We start from the raw sequence: 14,304 nt of genomic DNA on the forward strand, positions 1-14,304 counted from the left end.
TCTGTGTTGTCTGTGTTGTAGCTCTGTGTTGTCTGTGTGTGTGTGTAGCTCTGTGTTGTGTGTAGCTCTGTGTGTGTGTGTGTGTGTGTGTGTGTGTGTGTTGTAGCTCTGTGTTGTCTCATGTCATCGTGTACTGCGTCAGCTTTATATGGTTAAACTAAACTTTCTTTCGGCTTCTCCTGTTAGGGGTCGCCACAGCGGATCCTCCGCACGTTTGATTTGGCACGTTTTTACGCTGGATGCCCTTCCTAACGCAACCCTCCCCAATTTATTCGGGCTTGGGACCGGCACTGAGAATGGCTGGGGATGGTTCCCTGACCGGGAATCGAACCCGGGTCGCAGCGGTGGGAGCGCTGCGTCTTAACCACTAGACCAAAATGACAATAAAAGCTTCTTGACATTTTTGGGAAGAGAGTGAGAGTGAGTGAAATAAAGGTGTTATAGGTTAATGGTAAAGGCATTGGATTTTGGATCAGAGGGTTGTGAGTTCAAATCCCAGCCACTCCATTCTGCCACTCCTGGGCCCCTGAGCAAGGCCCCAGTTACCTTGGATGACTGCTTCTGCTTAATGCTGTAAATGAAAGAGAGATGATCAGCAGTGAGGTGTCAGCTGGAGTAAGTGGGAAATGCAGAAGTGTTCTCTGTGGATCTTCTATATCATATGTGTGAAACTCAGGCCTGCGGGTCACATCGGCCCTATGTACAATTATATCCGGCCCCAAAGATGATTTTATATAGAAGCGCTGATAACACAAACTACAGATCCCATAATGCAGCGCTTCAGCTGCCTTGCCGAAGACTAGGCTACTTGGGAACATTCCTGCGTCAATCAAGTCGAGCTTCTGTTGATGTATTTAACGCTATTATAAAGTTATTGTGAAGCAGCGCTACTGAAACAGAGCGTGGGAATCTGAGTAGATGTTTACTGACACTGGCGGTAAACACGTGTGTGTTATTAGTGGAGCGAATGTGACTGTAATTAAGGAATTGAATCTGAGACAGAACTACGAGACCAAACATCAGGAGAAGCTGAAGAACCTGAATGCAGAGCAGAAGATACAGAAAGTAGAAGAGTTAAAGAAGAATCTGACATTTCAGCAGATGTTTTTACCAGAGCAAAATCCCAAAGTGAAGCTGGTGTGAAAACAGAGGAGAAATCAGAGTCTCATCAGCAGGTTATTTACTGAGGGAGAGTTTCTGAAGAGCTGCATGATGAAGCTGTGAGGCGTCTGGTGTTTTACAGGAGATATTTTTATGAAGAGCTAAATATTTCAAGTTATTTAAGTTTAAGTTTATTTATTCTCAAATAATATTCCTGTATTTTTTTTTATTAATATTTATGTAAAAAAATTTAATTTAATAAACAGTTTATCCTGTTCGGCCTGCGACCTAAAATGTGCTTTGAGTTTTGGCCTATGTGATTGAGTTTGACACCCCTGTTCTATATTTAGCGAGTGGTCTTTATTTGCTCATTCTGATTCTATCTGCTGTGATGAACGAGGCATCGGACTGCAGGACTTCGGTCTGCATCATATTTTACTCCCAAACCAACAAATGTCCTTTATTTAACTAACATCTGTCACTGTCAGTGTGTGAAAACAGCACACTGTGTGTTTGTGTGTGTGTGTGTGTGTGTGGGCTGATCATCCATATACAACCACAGAACCTTCACATGCTACATTTAATGCTGGCCATCTAGACGCTCAGACGAAGTTCTCACACTGAATGAACATTCACCTGCAGCTTTCAGCCAACTTTCCACTACAGTCAGATCCGTTTTAGTCCCATCCCAAACCCCTGTTCAACTTTATTCCCCTGTAGTTACTGCAGGTCTGCACATCTCCCTTATTCTTAAAGATCAGTACCAGCACACTCCTTCTCCATTCCTCAGGCATCTTCTCACCTTCTAAAACATTATTAAACAATTTCGTTAAAAACTCCACTGCATCTCTCCTAAACATCTCCATGCTTCAGTCACCCCAGGCTGCTCATCAGGGATAAATACACATAATTCACTTTAATTTCTGTAAAGCTGCTTTGAGACAATGTCCATTTTGAAAAGCGCAATAGAAATAAACATGAACTTGAGCTTGAACTTCTACCGGTATGTCATCTGGTCCAACCGACTTTCCACTCTTCATCATCTTAATCGCTGCTCTCACTTCCTCCTTACTAATCCTATTCACTTCCTGCTTTACCATCTCCACATCATCCAACCTTCTCTCTCTCTGATTTTCCTCATTCATCAGCTGCTCAAAATACTCCCTCCATCTTCTCAACACACTCTCCTCACTAGTCAACACATCTCCATCTCCATCCTTTATTGCTCTAACTTGCAGCACATCCTTCCCAGCTCGGTTCCTCTGCCTGGACAATCGCTACAAATCCTTTCCTTCCTCATCACTCCTGCAGTAGTTCCCCAATCATCCAGCACCTCTTCACCACCACCAAGCCCCTGTCTGACTTCTTCCCTGAATCTCACACTACAGTCTTCCTCCTTCAGTTTCCACCATTTTATTCCTCTTTCAGTCCTCACTCTCCTCTTCTTCTTTGCCTCCATAACAATCCTACAGACCACCATCCGATGCTGTCTAGCTACACTGTTCCCTGCCAACACCTTACAGTCTCCAATCTCCTTCAGGTTGCATCTCCTACATAGAACATAATCCACCTGTTTGCACCTTCCTCCACTCTTATACACTCACCGGCCAATTTATTAGGTAAACCTTACTAGTACCGGGTTGGGACCCCCTTTTGCCTTCAGAACTGCCTTAATCCTTTGTGGCATAGATTCAACAAGGTACTGGAAACATTACTCAGAGATTTTGGTCCATATTGACATGGTAGCATCATGCAGTTGCTGCAGATTTGTCGGCTGCACATCCATAATGCGAATCTCTTGTTCCACCACATCCCAAAGGTGCTCTATTGGATTGAGATCTGGTGACTGTGGAGGCCATTTGAGTACAATGAACTCATTGTCATGTTCAAGAAACCAGTCTGAGATGATTTGCGCTTTATGACATGGCACGTTATCCTGCTGGAAGTAGCCATCAGAAGATGGGTACACTGTGGTCATAAAGGGATGGACATTGTCAGCAACAATACTCAGATGGGCTGTGGCGTTGACCCGATGCTCAATTGGTACTAATGGGCCCTTCAACTACATGCCCATTAAAGTCTACTCCAATCACCAATCTTTCATTCCTTCGTTCACGCCAGAATTTTTCCTTCTCCTCCATCTCACATCCTACTTGTGGAGCATAAGCACTGATGACATTTATCATCACCCCTTCAACTTCCAGCTTCACGTTCATCACTCTATCAGAAACTCTCTTCACCTCCACTACACTCTTACTGTACTCTTCCTTCAGAATCCCCCCTACACCATTTCTCTTTCCATCCACACCATGATAGAACAGTTTAAACACCTCCAATGTTCCTGCTCTTACTCCCTTTCCACTTGTTCTCCTGAACACACAACATCTCTACCTTTCTCCTCTCCATCATATCAGCTCCCTCTCTCCCTTTACCAGTCATAGTACCAACATTTAAAGTACCAACCCGAACCTCCACTTCTCCTCCACTTCTTTCCCTGCTGTCTCTGTAGACGTCTTCCTCCTCTCCTTCTCCTCCTTCAGCCAACAGTAGCCTAAAGTGGTCGTTTGTTAACCTGGGCCTCAACCGATCCTCTATGAATTTCTGTTTCGTGATCTGTATATTTGATTTGACACGTTTTACGCTGGATGCCCTTAATAACAAAACCTCAACATTTATCCGGGCTTGGGACCGACACTAAGAGTGCACTGGCCTGTGCAACCCTAATGGCTGGGGTTGGTTCCCTGACCGGGGATTGAACCCGGGCCGCAGCGGTGAGAACGCCGCATCTTAACCACTAGACCACCAGGGAACCCGTATTGATATCAGTAATAATAATAAAAAAATAATAAATAAAATAAATAAATAAATAAATGTTTTATCATTATTAGTATTGATATCAGTAATAATGATAAAAAATGGATTGGGGAAATAAACAGCTGTTTATCAGTAAGTGTGTTTAAAGGTGTTTAAATGTTTGTGTGTGTGTGTGTGTGTGTGTGTCTGTGTGTGTTAATGTGTAGGTGTAGCTCTAAGGCTGTGATGATGAAGACTGAGCGATACGCCACCGTCCACAGCAAAGACACACACGTTGACGTTATCAACATTAAAGACATTGAGGACATTGGATATGTGCAGCAGGATGCCATTGTGAGTAAAATATCTACTCTAATTCTACACTGACACTCGAAAATTGCTCTTCTACTATTTGATTTTCATTTACAGGATTAGATTAGATTTATTTTACCCTATTTTCCAGACTATAAGCTGCTACTTTTTCCCACGCTTTGAATCCCGCAGTTTAAACAATGAAGCGGCTAATTTATGGATTTTTCTGGGGTTTTTCCCGGTTTCACAAACTTCATGCCAAAAAACTAAACCCCATAACATTAGACCAATGAAATTGCCGAACGGATTCAGGTGAACCAATGAAACTCTTTATATGAAATCAGATGCGCTCCCACTGAATCGGGCCGCACCACATCATAAATATGGATGAGGTTCCTCTGACATTTGACCTGCCGCTCACTCGGACCGTCAACAGAAAATGCGAATCATTTGTCACGCTGAAAACAACCGGGCATGAAAACACACTTCACCTGTGTTCTGAGCTGCACGGCATCGGGAGAAAAGCTTCACCGATGGTGATTTTTAACGCACGAAGATGCCAAAAGATAAACTCCCGAGAGAAATAGTTGTGAAAGGAAGGAGGAAGACAGTGAACAATGACTTTCTTGGTAGGCTACTGTTTAGATACAAGCCGTGTAACAGACACTGTCTTTCATTAAAGCCTGTGTAAAGTTCATTAGTTTCAGTGTAGACACTTATAGACAGGTGCGGCACATTTATGTTCAAAATAAAAAAAAAAATTACAATTCAGTGGGTGCGGCTTATATTTGGGTGCGTTTAATAGTCTGGAAATTACGGTAATTTTCATTGTGCAGAATACAAGTTCCAGATTGCTGATAGAAGTGTGCGGGTGTAGTGCAGGAGACGAATGGGGAAAGTTGGGTGCTAACTGCTAATAGGACCATGTTGTGTTTAAACCATATGTAGATTTAAATATCAGGAAGTGAACGCTTACGAGGTGGTATCAAAAAGTTTTGAGACTAGCGCACCACAGATCGCTCTCACCACATGTCCCCTCCCTTGGACGCCTTAAAACCTGGCAGCTGAACTCACTATTGACAGTGTGACTCGTGGGGACAAATTCTCGATGCACAATGCCGCAAATGTAGTCGATGAGCATGCACTTGGTCGAGCTTCAGACCAGTCTCACCTTCCACAGTGAAGACTGTTGCATCGTTTTAGGGTCATACCTGTACACCTGAGTTTTGTCACTAGTAATGATGCTCGACATGAAGGACGGCTTGTTCACAGCATGCTGACGGAGCTCTTGGCAGACTTCAATGTGGCTTACTTTCTGCTCCTGGGTCAGCAGCCTGAGGTTCTGAGGTTCGTCTGGAATGTTCTGTATCACACCGACAATGGCAGCAATGTTGTGGATTGTTCTCTCAAAAGACCTCAAACGACTTGAACTTGCAGAATGTCATCTCTGTGGTAGATTTTCCCAGTTTTATGCAAAATTTCATGTTTGCCTTTAGTTTTAAATTGCTTTCCATGATGAAATTGCAGACATGGTAATGCACGTGTTCAGAATAGCACAGATGTCTTTTGGCACACTGACTTATGAAGGTCGGTGCTCTATGTGACTGTGTGTGCAGCTTTGTGCTGCCATCTGTTGGCGTGTTACAAAACTATTCTCAAAACCTTTTAAACCCACAGCGAAGACCTCTAACCAGACCATGATTGGGTTGAGCGCTATCTTTGATTATGTTTCTCACTCACTGTAGGCAGTGTTTGCAGTGTCAGTATTTGGTGGATGTTAATTGGACACCAGTGATGTTTTGAACAGTATGCACTATTCTCTGAAGGACCTCTTAAAATTGTTATTAGCACATCATGCTGTTAGCTGCTGAACTCTTCCCTGTAGGCCATCTCATCATTGTCACTGATCAGGCATACTAAGGTTAGTATCATCTGCAGACATGTTTATGGAGATAGATGCAATCATGAGTAAAGACAAAGTAGAGGATTGGGCTCAGTACACAGCCCTGTGGAACACCAGTATGCAGGATGAAGGTGGGAACCGCTGCCTGGGCGAGAGACAATATGAAAATGTTGGTGAAGATCTCAAACAACAACTTTGCACAGGCCTTGAGCACTCTGCCTGGAATGCCCCCAGGGCCTTATATGCATCTACCCTACTTATGGCAATGCACCGGGTGGAAATTGTGAGTGGCTGTTCATCAGGTTGGACATTAGCTTTATTTGGTGGATTTGTGTTTCGAGATTCTTAATCTCGCATAATATGAGTTCAGACATCTGGAAGGGATGTTCTCACTGATTGAGGGAATACTGGTTTATGATTCCTCAGGGGATGGATTTCTGCCCACATGCATCAAGGGTTGTACTTATGGACGTTGTTCTCTATCTGAAGTTTAAAGTTGTATTTTGTAGCTTTAATCCCTTTTTTAAAACTTTGTTTGTATATGTTCCATTATGATACATTTGATGATGGTGGTGCATTGGGGAAGTAGGAACAGAGATATATGACCTAATTGTGTAATGTAGGGGAGGGAAATAGCTTTGTAGGCCTCAGTAATTTTTCTTGTAAACATGATCAAGGATGTTATCTTCTCTTGTGGAGAAAGAGACATTTTGATAGAATTTACTGTCCTTAAATTTGTGGGATCAAAAATACAGAAATGACAGAATCTACTTACAGATTCCTTATTCGATCACTGCACCTCAACATCTTTTATCTGTAATAATTCACATTTGGTGGAACCCAGATGAGGATGAGGTTCCCTCTTGAGTCTGGTTCCTCTCAAAGCTTCTTCCTTCTGCATCTCAGGGAGTTTTTCCTTCACCACAGTCCCCACCGGCTTGTTCATCAGGGACAAACTTACACTTATAAAGAACTTATTCATTTTTTATCACCACATTATCTGTGTGAAGCTGCCATGAGACAATGTTCATTATTAAAAGCGCAATACAAATAAAAAACGAATTTAATTGAAATTAAAAATAGTTAATTAATAGTCTAAACAAGTTCATTTATTGCTAGCTTAGCATTAGCATCTCAGGTACATACACTGCCATGATTATAATGCATGAGTATTGATGAGAAAGATAAAAAGAGCTGCACTTTATAAAGAGGAATTCAACATCAGCACAGCTTTTACTAGAGTCCATAGCGATTACCTCTGCTCTGAAGATGCTGCACCTCTTTACTTCAATAGCATTGGTTGTGAAGCTTAGCATACAGACCACCTTTCTTACCGTGACATTTTTTTATGCCCACTATGCTGGCAACAGTCCCTTTCTGTCAGACTTGCTGATGAACTTAAGTCCAAAGCCTGAATTCACAATGTCCACTACGATGTTTGTACAGTGCAGTTATATTATGCAGTGCAATATACAAAGATTCTATGGTTTGATAGGAGAAGCCAATCTCACAGTCAAATCTTTGGAGAGGTGCTTGACAGTTATGATTCGTCTATGTAAATCCTCAGTCGAGGACACCATAAGTGTAGATTGATGTCCATTAAAGTTTGACGAGAATATAAAGTTATTGCGAGCTTACATGACTTGGCAAACCATAGTTTATCTTCAAACTCTAGAGAGATGCTGGGTCTGGACAGGAAGAGAAGGATATGGATTATTAAGTCTCCTTATTGTTGTATAAAAGTTAATGTCACTGTGCAGTTTGGACTCTGGTAAGATTCACTGTAGCAGCAGAACTAAAAGGGAGAAGCAGAAGGAAACACAGACATGAGAATCTCTGGGATAAGAGACGCCACCACACCACCATCAACAAACCTGAGTGAACGTGTGAAAGCGAGGAGACGACAGCATACAAATATCCCAGTTCACCAAACACTCCATATTTATGATCTCTCCAGATCTGCTCCTTTACCTCACAAACACCTACTGACTAAAGACTCCACTAAATAAATGTGTTCCGCCTCGACTTGAACACTGAGACTGTGTCTGAGTCCCGAACACTGATTGGAAGGTTGTTCCATAACTGTGGGGTTTATAAGAGAAACATCTGCCCCTTCTGGAGTCTTCATTATTTGAGGTACCAACAAATAGCCTGCACCTTTTGATCTAAGTAGGCGTGGAAGATCATACTGGTACAGAAGTTCACTCAGATACTGCGGCGTGAGAGCGTTAAGTGCTTTATACGTCAGTAGTAGTATTTTATAATCAGTGTGAGATGGAATTGGGAGCAGTGTAGATGATTAAAACAGGGCTCATATTTTCTAGATCTAGTGAGGACTCTTGCTGCTGCATTCTGAACTAACTGAAGCTTATTTCTGCACTTACTCCAACACCCAGACAGTAAAGCGTTACAGTAGTCTAATCTAGATGTTACAAAAGCATCAACTAGTTTTTCTGCATCCTGTAACCACATCATATTTCTAATTTTAGCACTATTTCTAAGGTGAAAGAAGGAGATCCTGGTGATATTATTCACGTGAGACTCAGGAAGGACTCGGGTCAATAATCACAACAAGGTCTTTGACTGCTGTACACACTGAAACAGAAACACCATCCAGAGATGCTACAGAATCAGAAAGTTTACTTCTAGCTGCATGTGGTCCTAGTAAAAGTACATCTGTCTTATCTGAGTTGAGCAGAAGAAAGTTATCAAGCATCCACTGTCTAATGTCCTTTACACACTCCTCAACATTGTTAAGCTGATCTCTCTTATCTGGCTTTGCTGAAATATACAGCAAATAATAGCAATGGAAGCAAAGACCATGTTTATGTATAATTTCACCAAGAGGCAGCATATATAAAGAGAAAATTTACATTTACATCAACAAACTGATAGTATCAGTCAGAGAGTATTTATCTCCAAGGTGATCAGTAGGGTCTAGGTCACCACCCACTGGAGGACCTTCCATTCTGAGGGGAAACAGCTGGTCAAATACACTTAGATTAACTTTATCAGTATGTTTTTGGTGATACAATAATATAAGCTAAATAGCATTGCAGTAGACACATGAACTTTCGGAGTCTCCACAAGAATAAAGATGCGGATGCACCATTCAAATATGGGGACAGAGGGTGTTGAGCTTCTATGTGACACTTTTAATCTAATTTTATAATATTTACTTGTTCATTTATAATTAACCTCTTAGCCTTCAGCGTCACGCCAGCGCGACCGGTATCCCAGTGCTCTCAGCTGTTGATGTAATATTTTATTTAAGCAATAGATTAAATAAAAGCGTAACCATGACTAACTATACATCATTCTAAAGGTCTAAGCCTCATGCAGCAATTTCAGATCACTGTTATTCAATGAAAAACGTATAATGAATGTATTTGCTGAATTTGTGTAAGCAGTACACACAAACAACATGCATAGAAAAAATGTGCACTACTTGAATACACTATGATTGTAATACAAACGCATCCACTGCTGCAAATCCTGGTTTATTTAGAAAGATGAAGCTCCACTGAACAACATGCCGTAAAGCATTTTTGGTCCAACGAAACAATAATGTTGTAATTTAGATGGTTATTATTTTGTTTACGTCACAGAACTTTAGGATTTGTATTTGTATATGTTTCAGAATAACTTTAACGTAAAAAAACTTCATTTTGATGGTAAAACAAACAGATATGGCTGGTAGAACATAGTATTACAAAACAAATGAGATCACCCACTAAAAACAGTCAAAGAAAGGTGGAATCTGAGCATCAGGTTTTGGTGACGTTTGTTCTGCACCACCTATTGTTTTATTTCCAGCCAGTAGCATTATGGAAACAACATAATTGATGTAAAATGTAGCCAATAAGTGCAGGATTCTAACGATATATGGAAGGATTTTAGATGGAGAATAAGTGTGTGTGTGTGTGTGTGTGTGTGTGTGTGTGTGTGTGTGTGTGTGTGTGTGTGTGTGTGTGTGTGTGTGAATTGTTGGAATTGGAATGGCCGGGCATCAATATGAATGGTCATGACTGTAATATTAATGCCAACTCAATATCAATATCCAAACATGTAGAACAAAAGTGTTAATGGTCAGTCATTCATTTCAACGCAGTCTGTATGAATAGAGTATGAATGGCCACCTGAGTGGGGGAAAAAGAAAAGGATCAGACATAGTCTCAGATACTGTCATGATCTTTCAGGCTTGCGGAGCGCACTTCCTTGTTCGCGGAGCGCACTTCCGCGTCGGCGGCCATCTTGCCGTTTTTCCTGCACCGCCCTGTATTTAAGGACACCTGAAACATTTGCTCAGGGACACATTATCTCACCAAATGTCTTGCCCCTGAGAATACTCTTGTCACCTTGTTACCCTGCCTGCTCTGGATTCTGTTCCTGTGCCTGTGGCAGTTCCGGACCCTGACCCTGACTCTCACCCTGACTCCTGCTCTGCCTCTGTTTTCTGGTTTGAACTTTGGACATTTATTGGCTTTTTTTTTGTTTTTTGCTCTGCCTTTGTTGCTCTGTTTGCCGGCTCTCTGAATCTTGGACTGTTTTTCGATCTGGTTTTGTCTCTGCCTGCATTGCCCTGTTTTGCCTGTGTTAAGACCCTGGATCATTATTAGGACTTTGTTTTTGCCTAATTGCTCTGCTTGCTCCCTTTTTATATTAAAGCCTGTTTTCTCCATACCGCTGTGGCTTCCTGCATTTGGGTCCTCCCATCCAGTCTCCTCTCAACCAGACCCACAACTACCCACACCCTGACTGATAAATGAGATTCCTACAAACATTTGTTATTAAAATCTTTATAAAATGTGAAATCTAAAATCATGAGACATGTGGCTTTCAACCCAGTACTTTTCTGGATTGCTCCAGGACTGATTTCATGTATTCAATTCATTTTTATTTCTACTATCTTTTTGAGCAATATCAACTGTAAGATGCACAGTAAAGCTCAAAATGTATTCTTTCAAAGATATCTGAACTGTGTATGTAGCACATTGTTATCAGGAACTGTTAGGAAGGGCATTTTCAGCTGTGTCCCAAAAATGGTGATAAAGTTACCACATCCTTATGTATCCTAGGAGAAGTGAACTTTGCTCTGTCTTCCTGTTAGGGATGAAGTGACACTCTATTCCCAGTGGGAGAACCCTCTATGCACAAGGCCGTGTCTGCTTTTGTTTTCTTGCTGTGTGTTTTCAAACTCTTTACTAAAAATATTTCATCCCCGGATGCGTGTCGTACAGTTACATAATCAGTTTCAGATTAGATTTATTTAAGCAAAAAGTGAGCAGTGGTTGCTCACTGGTCCTGAGTTCAAAACCTGGCACTGCTGGGCCCTTTAGCATGGCTCTTAACCCTCAACTGCTTGGTTGGTGTAAGTCAGTCTGGATAAGGGTGTCTGCTAAATGCTGTAAATGTAATCATTTTAATAAAATTACTAAGGTTCTTCATACATCTCATAGCGAACTGGATTCTCTTTTCACTACAGTGAATACTGTATGGTCTACATAATACATAAAATTCACCCTTTATTGTTTACAATTACATCAATTCTCTATATCTTTCAGTTATGTAATGTAGGTGAGCGCAAGTTAATTTTTAGATTTGAAAGTGAACATCAGTGTTTTAAACTTGATTTAGCAGCTTTAGGAAAAAGAATAGTTATTGGGCTAGAACAATCCAGATGCTGTAATATGCTCTGGCTCTATCTTAATACGGCATGATGATAGACTGTATCTTGATGTATCATGATGTAGGGAGCTGATATGATGGAGAGGAGAAAGGTAGATATGTTGTGTGTTCAGGAGAACAAGTAGAAAGGGAGTAAGAGCAGGAACATTAGATGTGTTTAAACTGTTCTATCATGGTGTGGATGGAAAGAGAAATGGTGTAGGGGGGATTTTGAAGGAAGAGTACAGTAAGAGTGTAGTGGAGGTGAAGAGAGTTTCTGATAGAGTGATGAACATGAAGCTGGAAGTTGAAGGGTTGATGATAAATGTCATCATGCTTATGCTCCACAAGTCGGCTGTGAGTAAACAGTCTATGGGCAACAAGTTGTACGCTGTTGAATTGTTCAGTGTAAGAAATCGTGGCAAGAGCCGGAGACTATTGTCAGTTTGTAAATTTGTTACGAGGTGTGTATTGTCACAAGAGAAGAGGGAGTAGAGGAAGGGCTCAGCACACAGCCCTGTGGGTACACCAGTGTTGAGTGTGATGGTGTTGGAGCAGATGGAGCCAGATCGAACCTGCTGGGGTCTGTTGGTCAGAAAGTCCATGATCCATTTGCAGGTGGAGGTGTTAATGCCCAGATCTACAAGTTTGGCTGTTAACTTTGATGGAATGATGGTATTAAATGCTGAGCTGAAGTAAACAAACAGCATACGTACGTAAGTGTTCTTATTGTCCAGGTGTGTGAGCACAGAGTGCAGTGCCAAGTTTGATTGGAGAGTGATCAGCCGAGAGTTTGAGCTTGGTGGCAGTTTCTTTGTTGTCTCTTTCAAAGCGAGCAGAAAAGTAATTTAGCTCATTTAAGAAGAGGACATCAGTGGCAGCGGGGGTGGAGTGGTCAGAGTTGGAAAAATGCTCCTCTATCTTTTGCTTGTAGCAGTGCTTGGCCTCTCTTCAGGTTAGCTCTGGATGTGCTGTAGGCCTGAGCGTCACCTGACCTGAAGGCAGTAGTGCGTGCCTTCAGCAGGAGGTGCACCTCCTTGTTCATCCATGGCTTCTGATTTGGGTATGTGATGATCTGTTTCTGGGTAGTAACACTGTCTATGGTGGTACTGATGTAATCCAGTACAGATGAGGTATAGCAGTTGATGTCTGTGTGAGAGTCACTGGTGTGTATTATCACGAGTGTGTATTGTCACGAGTGTGTATTGTCACGAGTGTGTATTATCACGAGTGTGTTTGTTACGTTGGTGTGTATTATTACAGTGTGTTTGTTATGTGGTGTATTGTCACAAGGGTGTGTATTGTCACAAGAGTGTGTATGTTTTGAGGTGTGTATTGTTATGAGGATGTGTATTATCACGGTGTGTATTATCACGAGGGTGTGTATTGTCACGAGTGTGTATTGTCACGAGGTGTGTATTGTTACGAGGTGTGTATGTTTTGAGGTGTGTATTATTACAGTGTGTTTGTTACGTTGGTGTGTATTATTACAGTGTGTTTGTTATGGGTGTGTATTGTTACAGGTGTGTATTGTCACGAGTGTGTATTGTCACAAGGATGTGTTTGTTACGTGGGTGTGTATTATCACGAGGTGTGTATTATCACGGTGTGTATTGTTCATCCATGGCTTCTGATTTGGGTATGTGATGATCTGTTTCTGGGTAGTAACACTGTCTATGGTGGTACTGATGTAATCCAGTACAGATGAGGTATAGCAGTTGATGTCTGTGTGAGAGTCACTGGTGGCCTGAGAAGCAAATGTACTCCAGTCTGTGTGTGAAAACCTTTCCTGAAGTGTGAAATCTGCCTCTGCGGGCCTCACCTTGATGGCTCTCACTGATGGCTTTACCCAGTTGATGAGGGGTGCATATTTGGGGGTGAGGAACAAAGAAAGGTGATCTGACTGTCCCAGGTGGGGGAGGGGGATCGCAAAGTAAGCTCCAGCCATGTTTGTGTATACATGGTCTAATGTTTTGTTCCCTCTGGTGTGACATGAAACATGCTGCTGAAACTTTGGAAGCACTGCCTCTAAGTCAGAGTGATTAAAATCTCCCGCAACAATAAACACAGATTCCGGGTGAACAGTCTGTTGTTTACTGATGGCCGCATAAAGTTCTTTCATAGCGAGCTTAGCATCAGCATCGGGGGGAATGTAAGCAGCAGTAATGATGGTGGAAGTGAACTCCCGCGGTAGATAAAACAGTCTACATTTAACCATTAGAAACTCCAGGTTAGCTGAACACAATAACTCTCGACAATAACAGAGTTCGTGCACCAAGCTTTGTTAACGTAAATGCACAATCCACCGCCTCTGGTCTTACTGGAGCCATCTAATGTCCTATCCGCCCGAGATGAGCAACAGAATACCGCAAAATTGCAGATTCTGGAGAGACCCTGAGCCTCGCGATGTACTCGCGCAACCATCTTTGGAACTCACTGTGAGTGGTATAGAGGATATGACCTCACTGTGTGAGTGGTACAGAGGATATGACCTCACTAAAAGAGGGGCTATAGAGAAACAGAGGAGG

The 14,304-nt window shown here is 41.9% G+C and overlaps 1 protein-coding gene across 6 annotated transcripts in view; it reads left to right on the top strand.

Moving 5' to 3' along the window:
* Positions 1 to 14,304, top strand: part of LOC124386371 (anoctamin-1) — a 54,970-nt gene that overhangs the window by 3,711 nt on the left and 36,955 nt on the right. For 4 of the 6 annotated variants that reach the window (XM_046850169.1, XM_046850172.1, XM_046850170.1 and 1 more), the window contains exon 2: positions 4,122 to 4,248. In XM_046850169.1, coding sequence (XP_046706125.1) covers positions 4,141 to 4,248 — 108 coding nt within the window. In that variant the 5' untranslated portion in view covers positions 4,122 to 4,140. Of the gene's footprint in view, positions 1 to 4,116; positions 4,249 to 14,304 lie in introns of those variants that run through there. The other 2 variants (XM_046850174.1, XM_046850176.1) reach the window with 1 other exon arrangement.

Source organism: Silurus meridionalis, chromosome 5 (genome assembly GCF_014805685.1).
Source record: "Silurus meridionalis isolate SWU-2019-XX chromosome 5, ASM1480568v1, whole genome shotgun sequence".
Lineage (NCBI taxonomy): Eukaryota > Metazoa > Chordata > Actinopteri > Siluriformes > Siluridae > Silurus > Silurus meridionalis.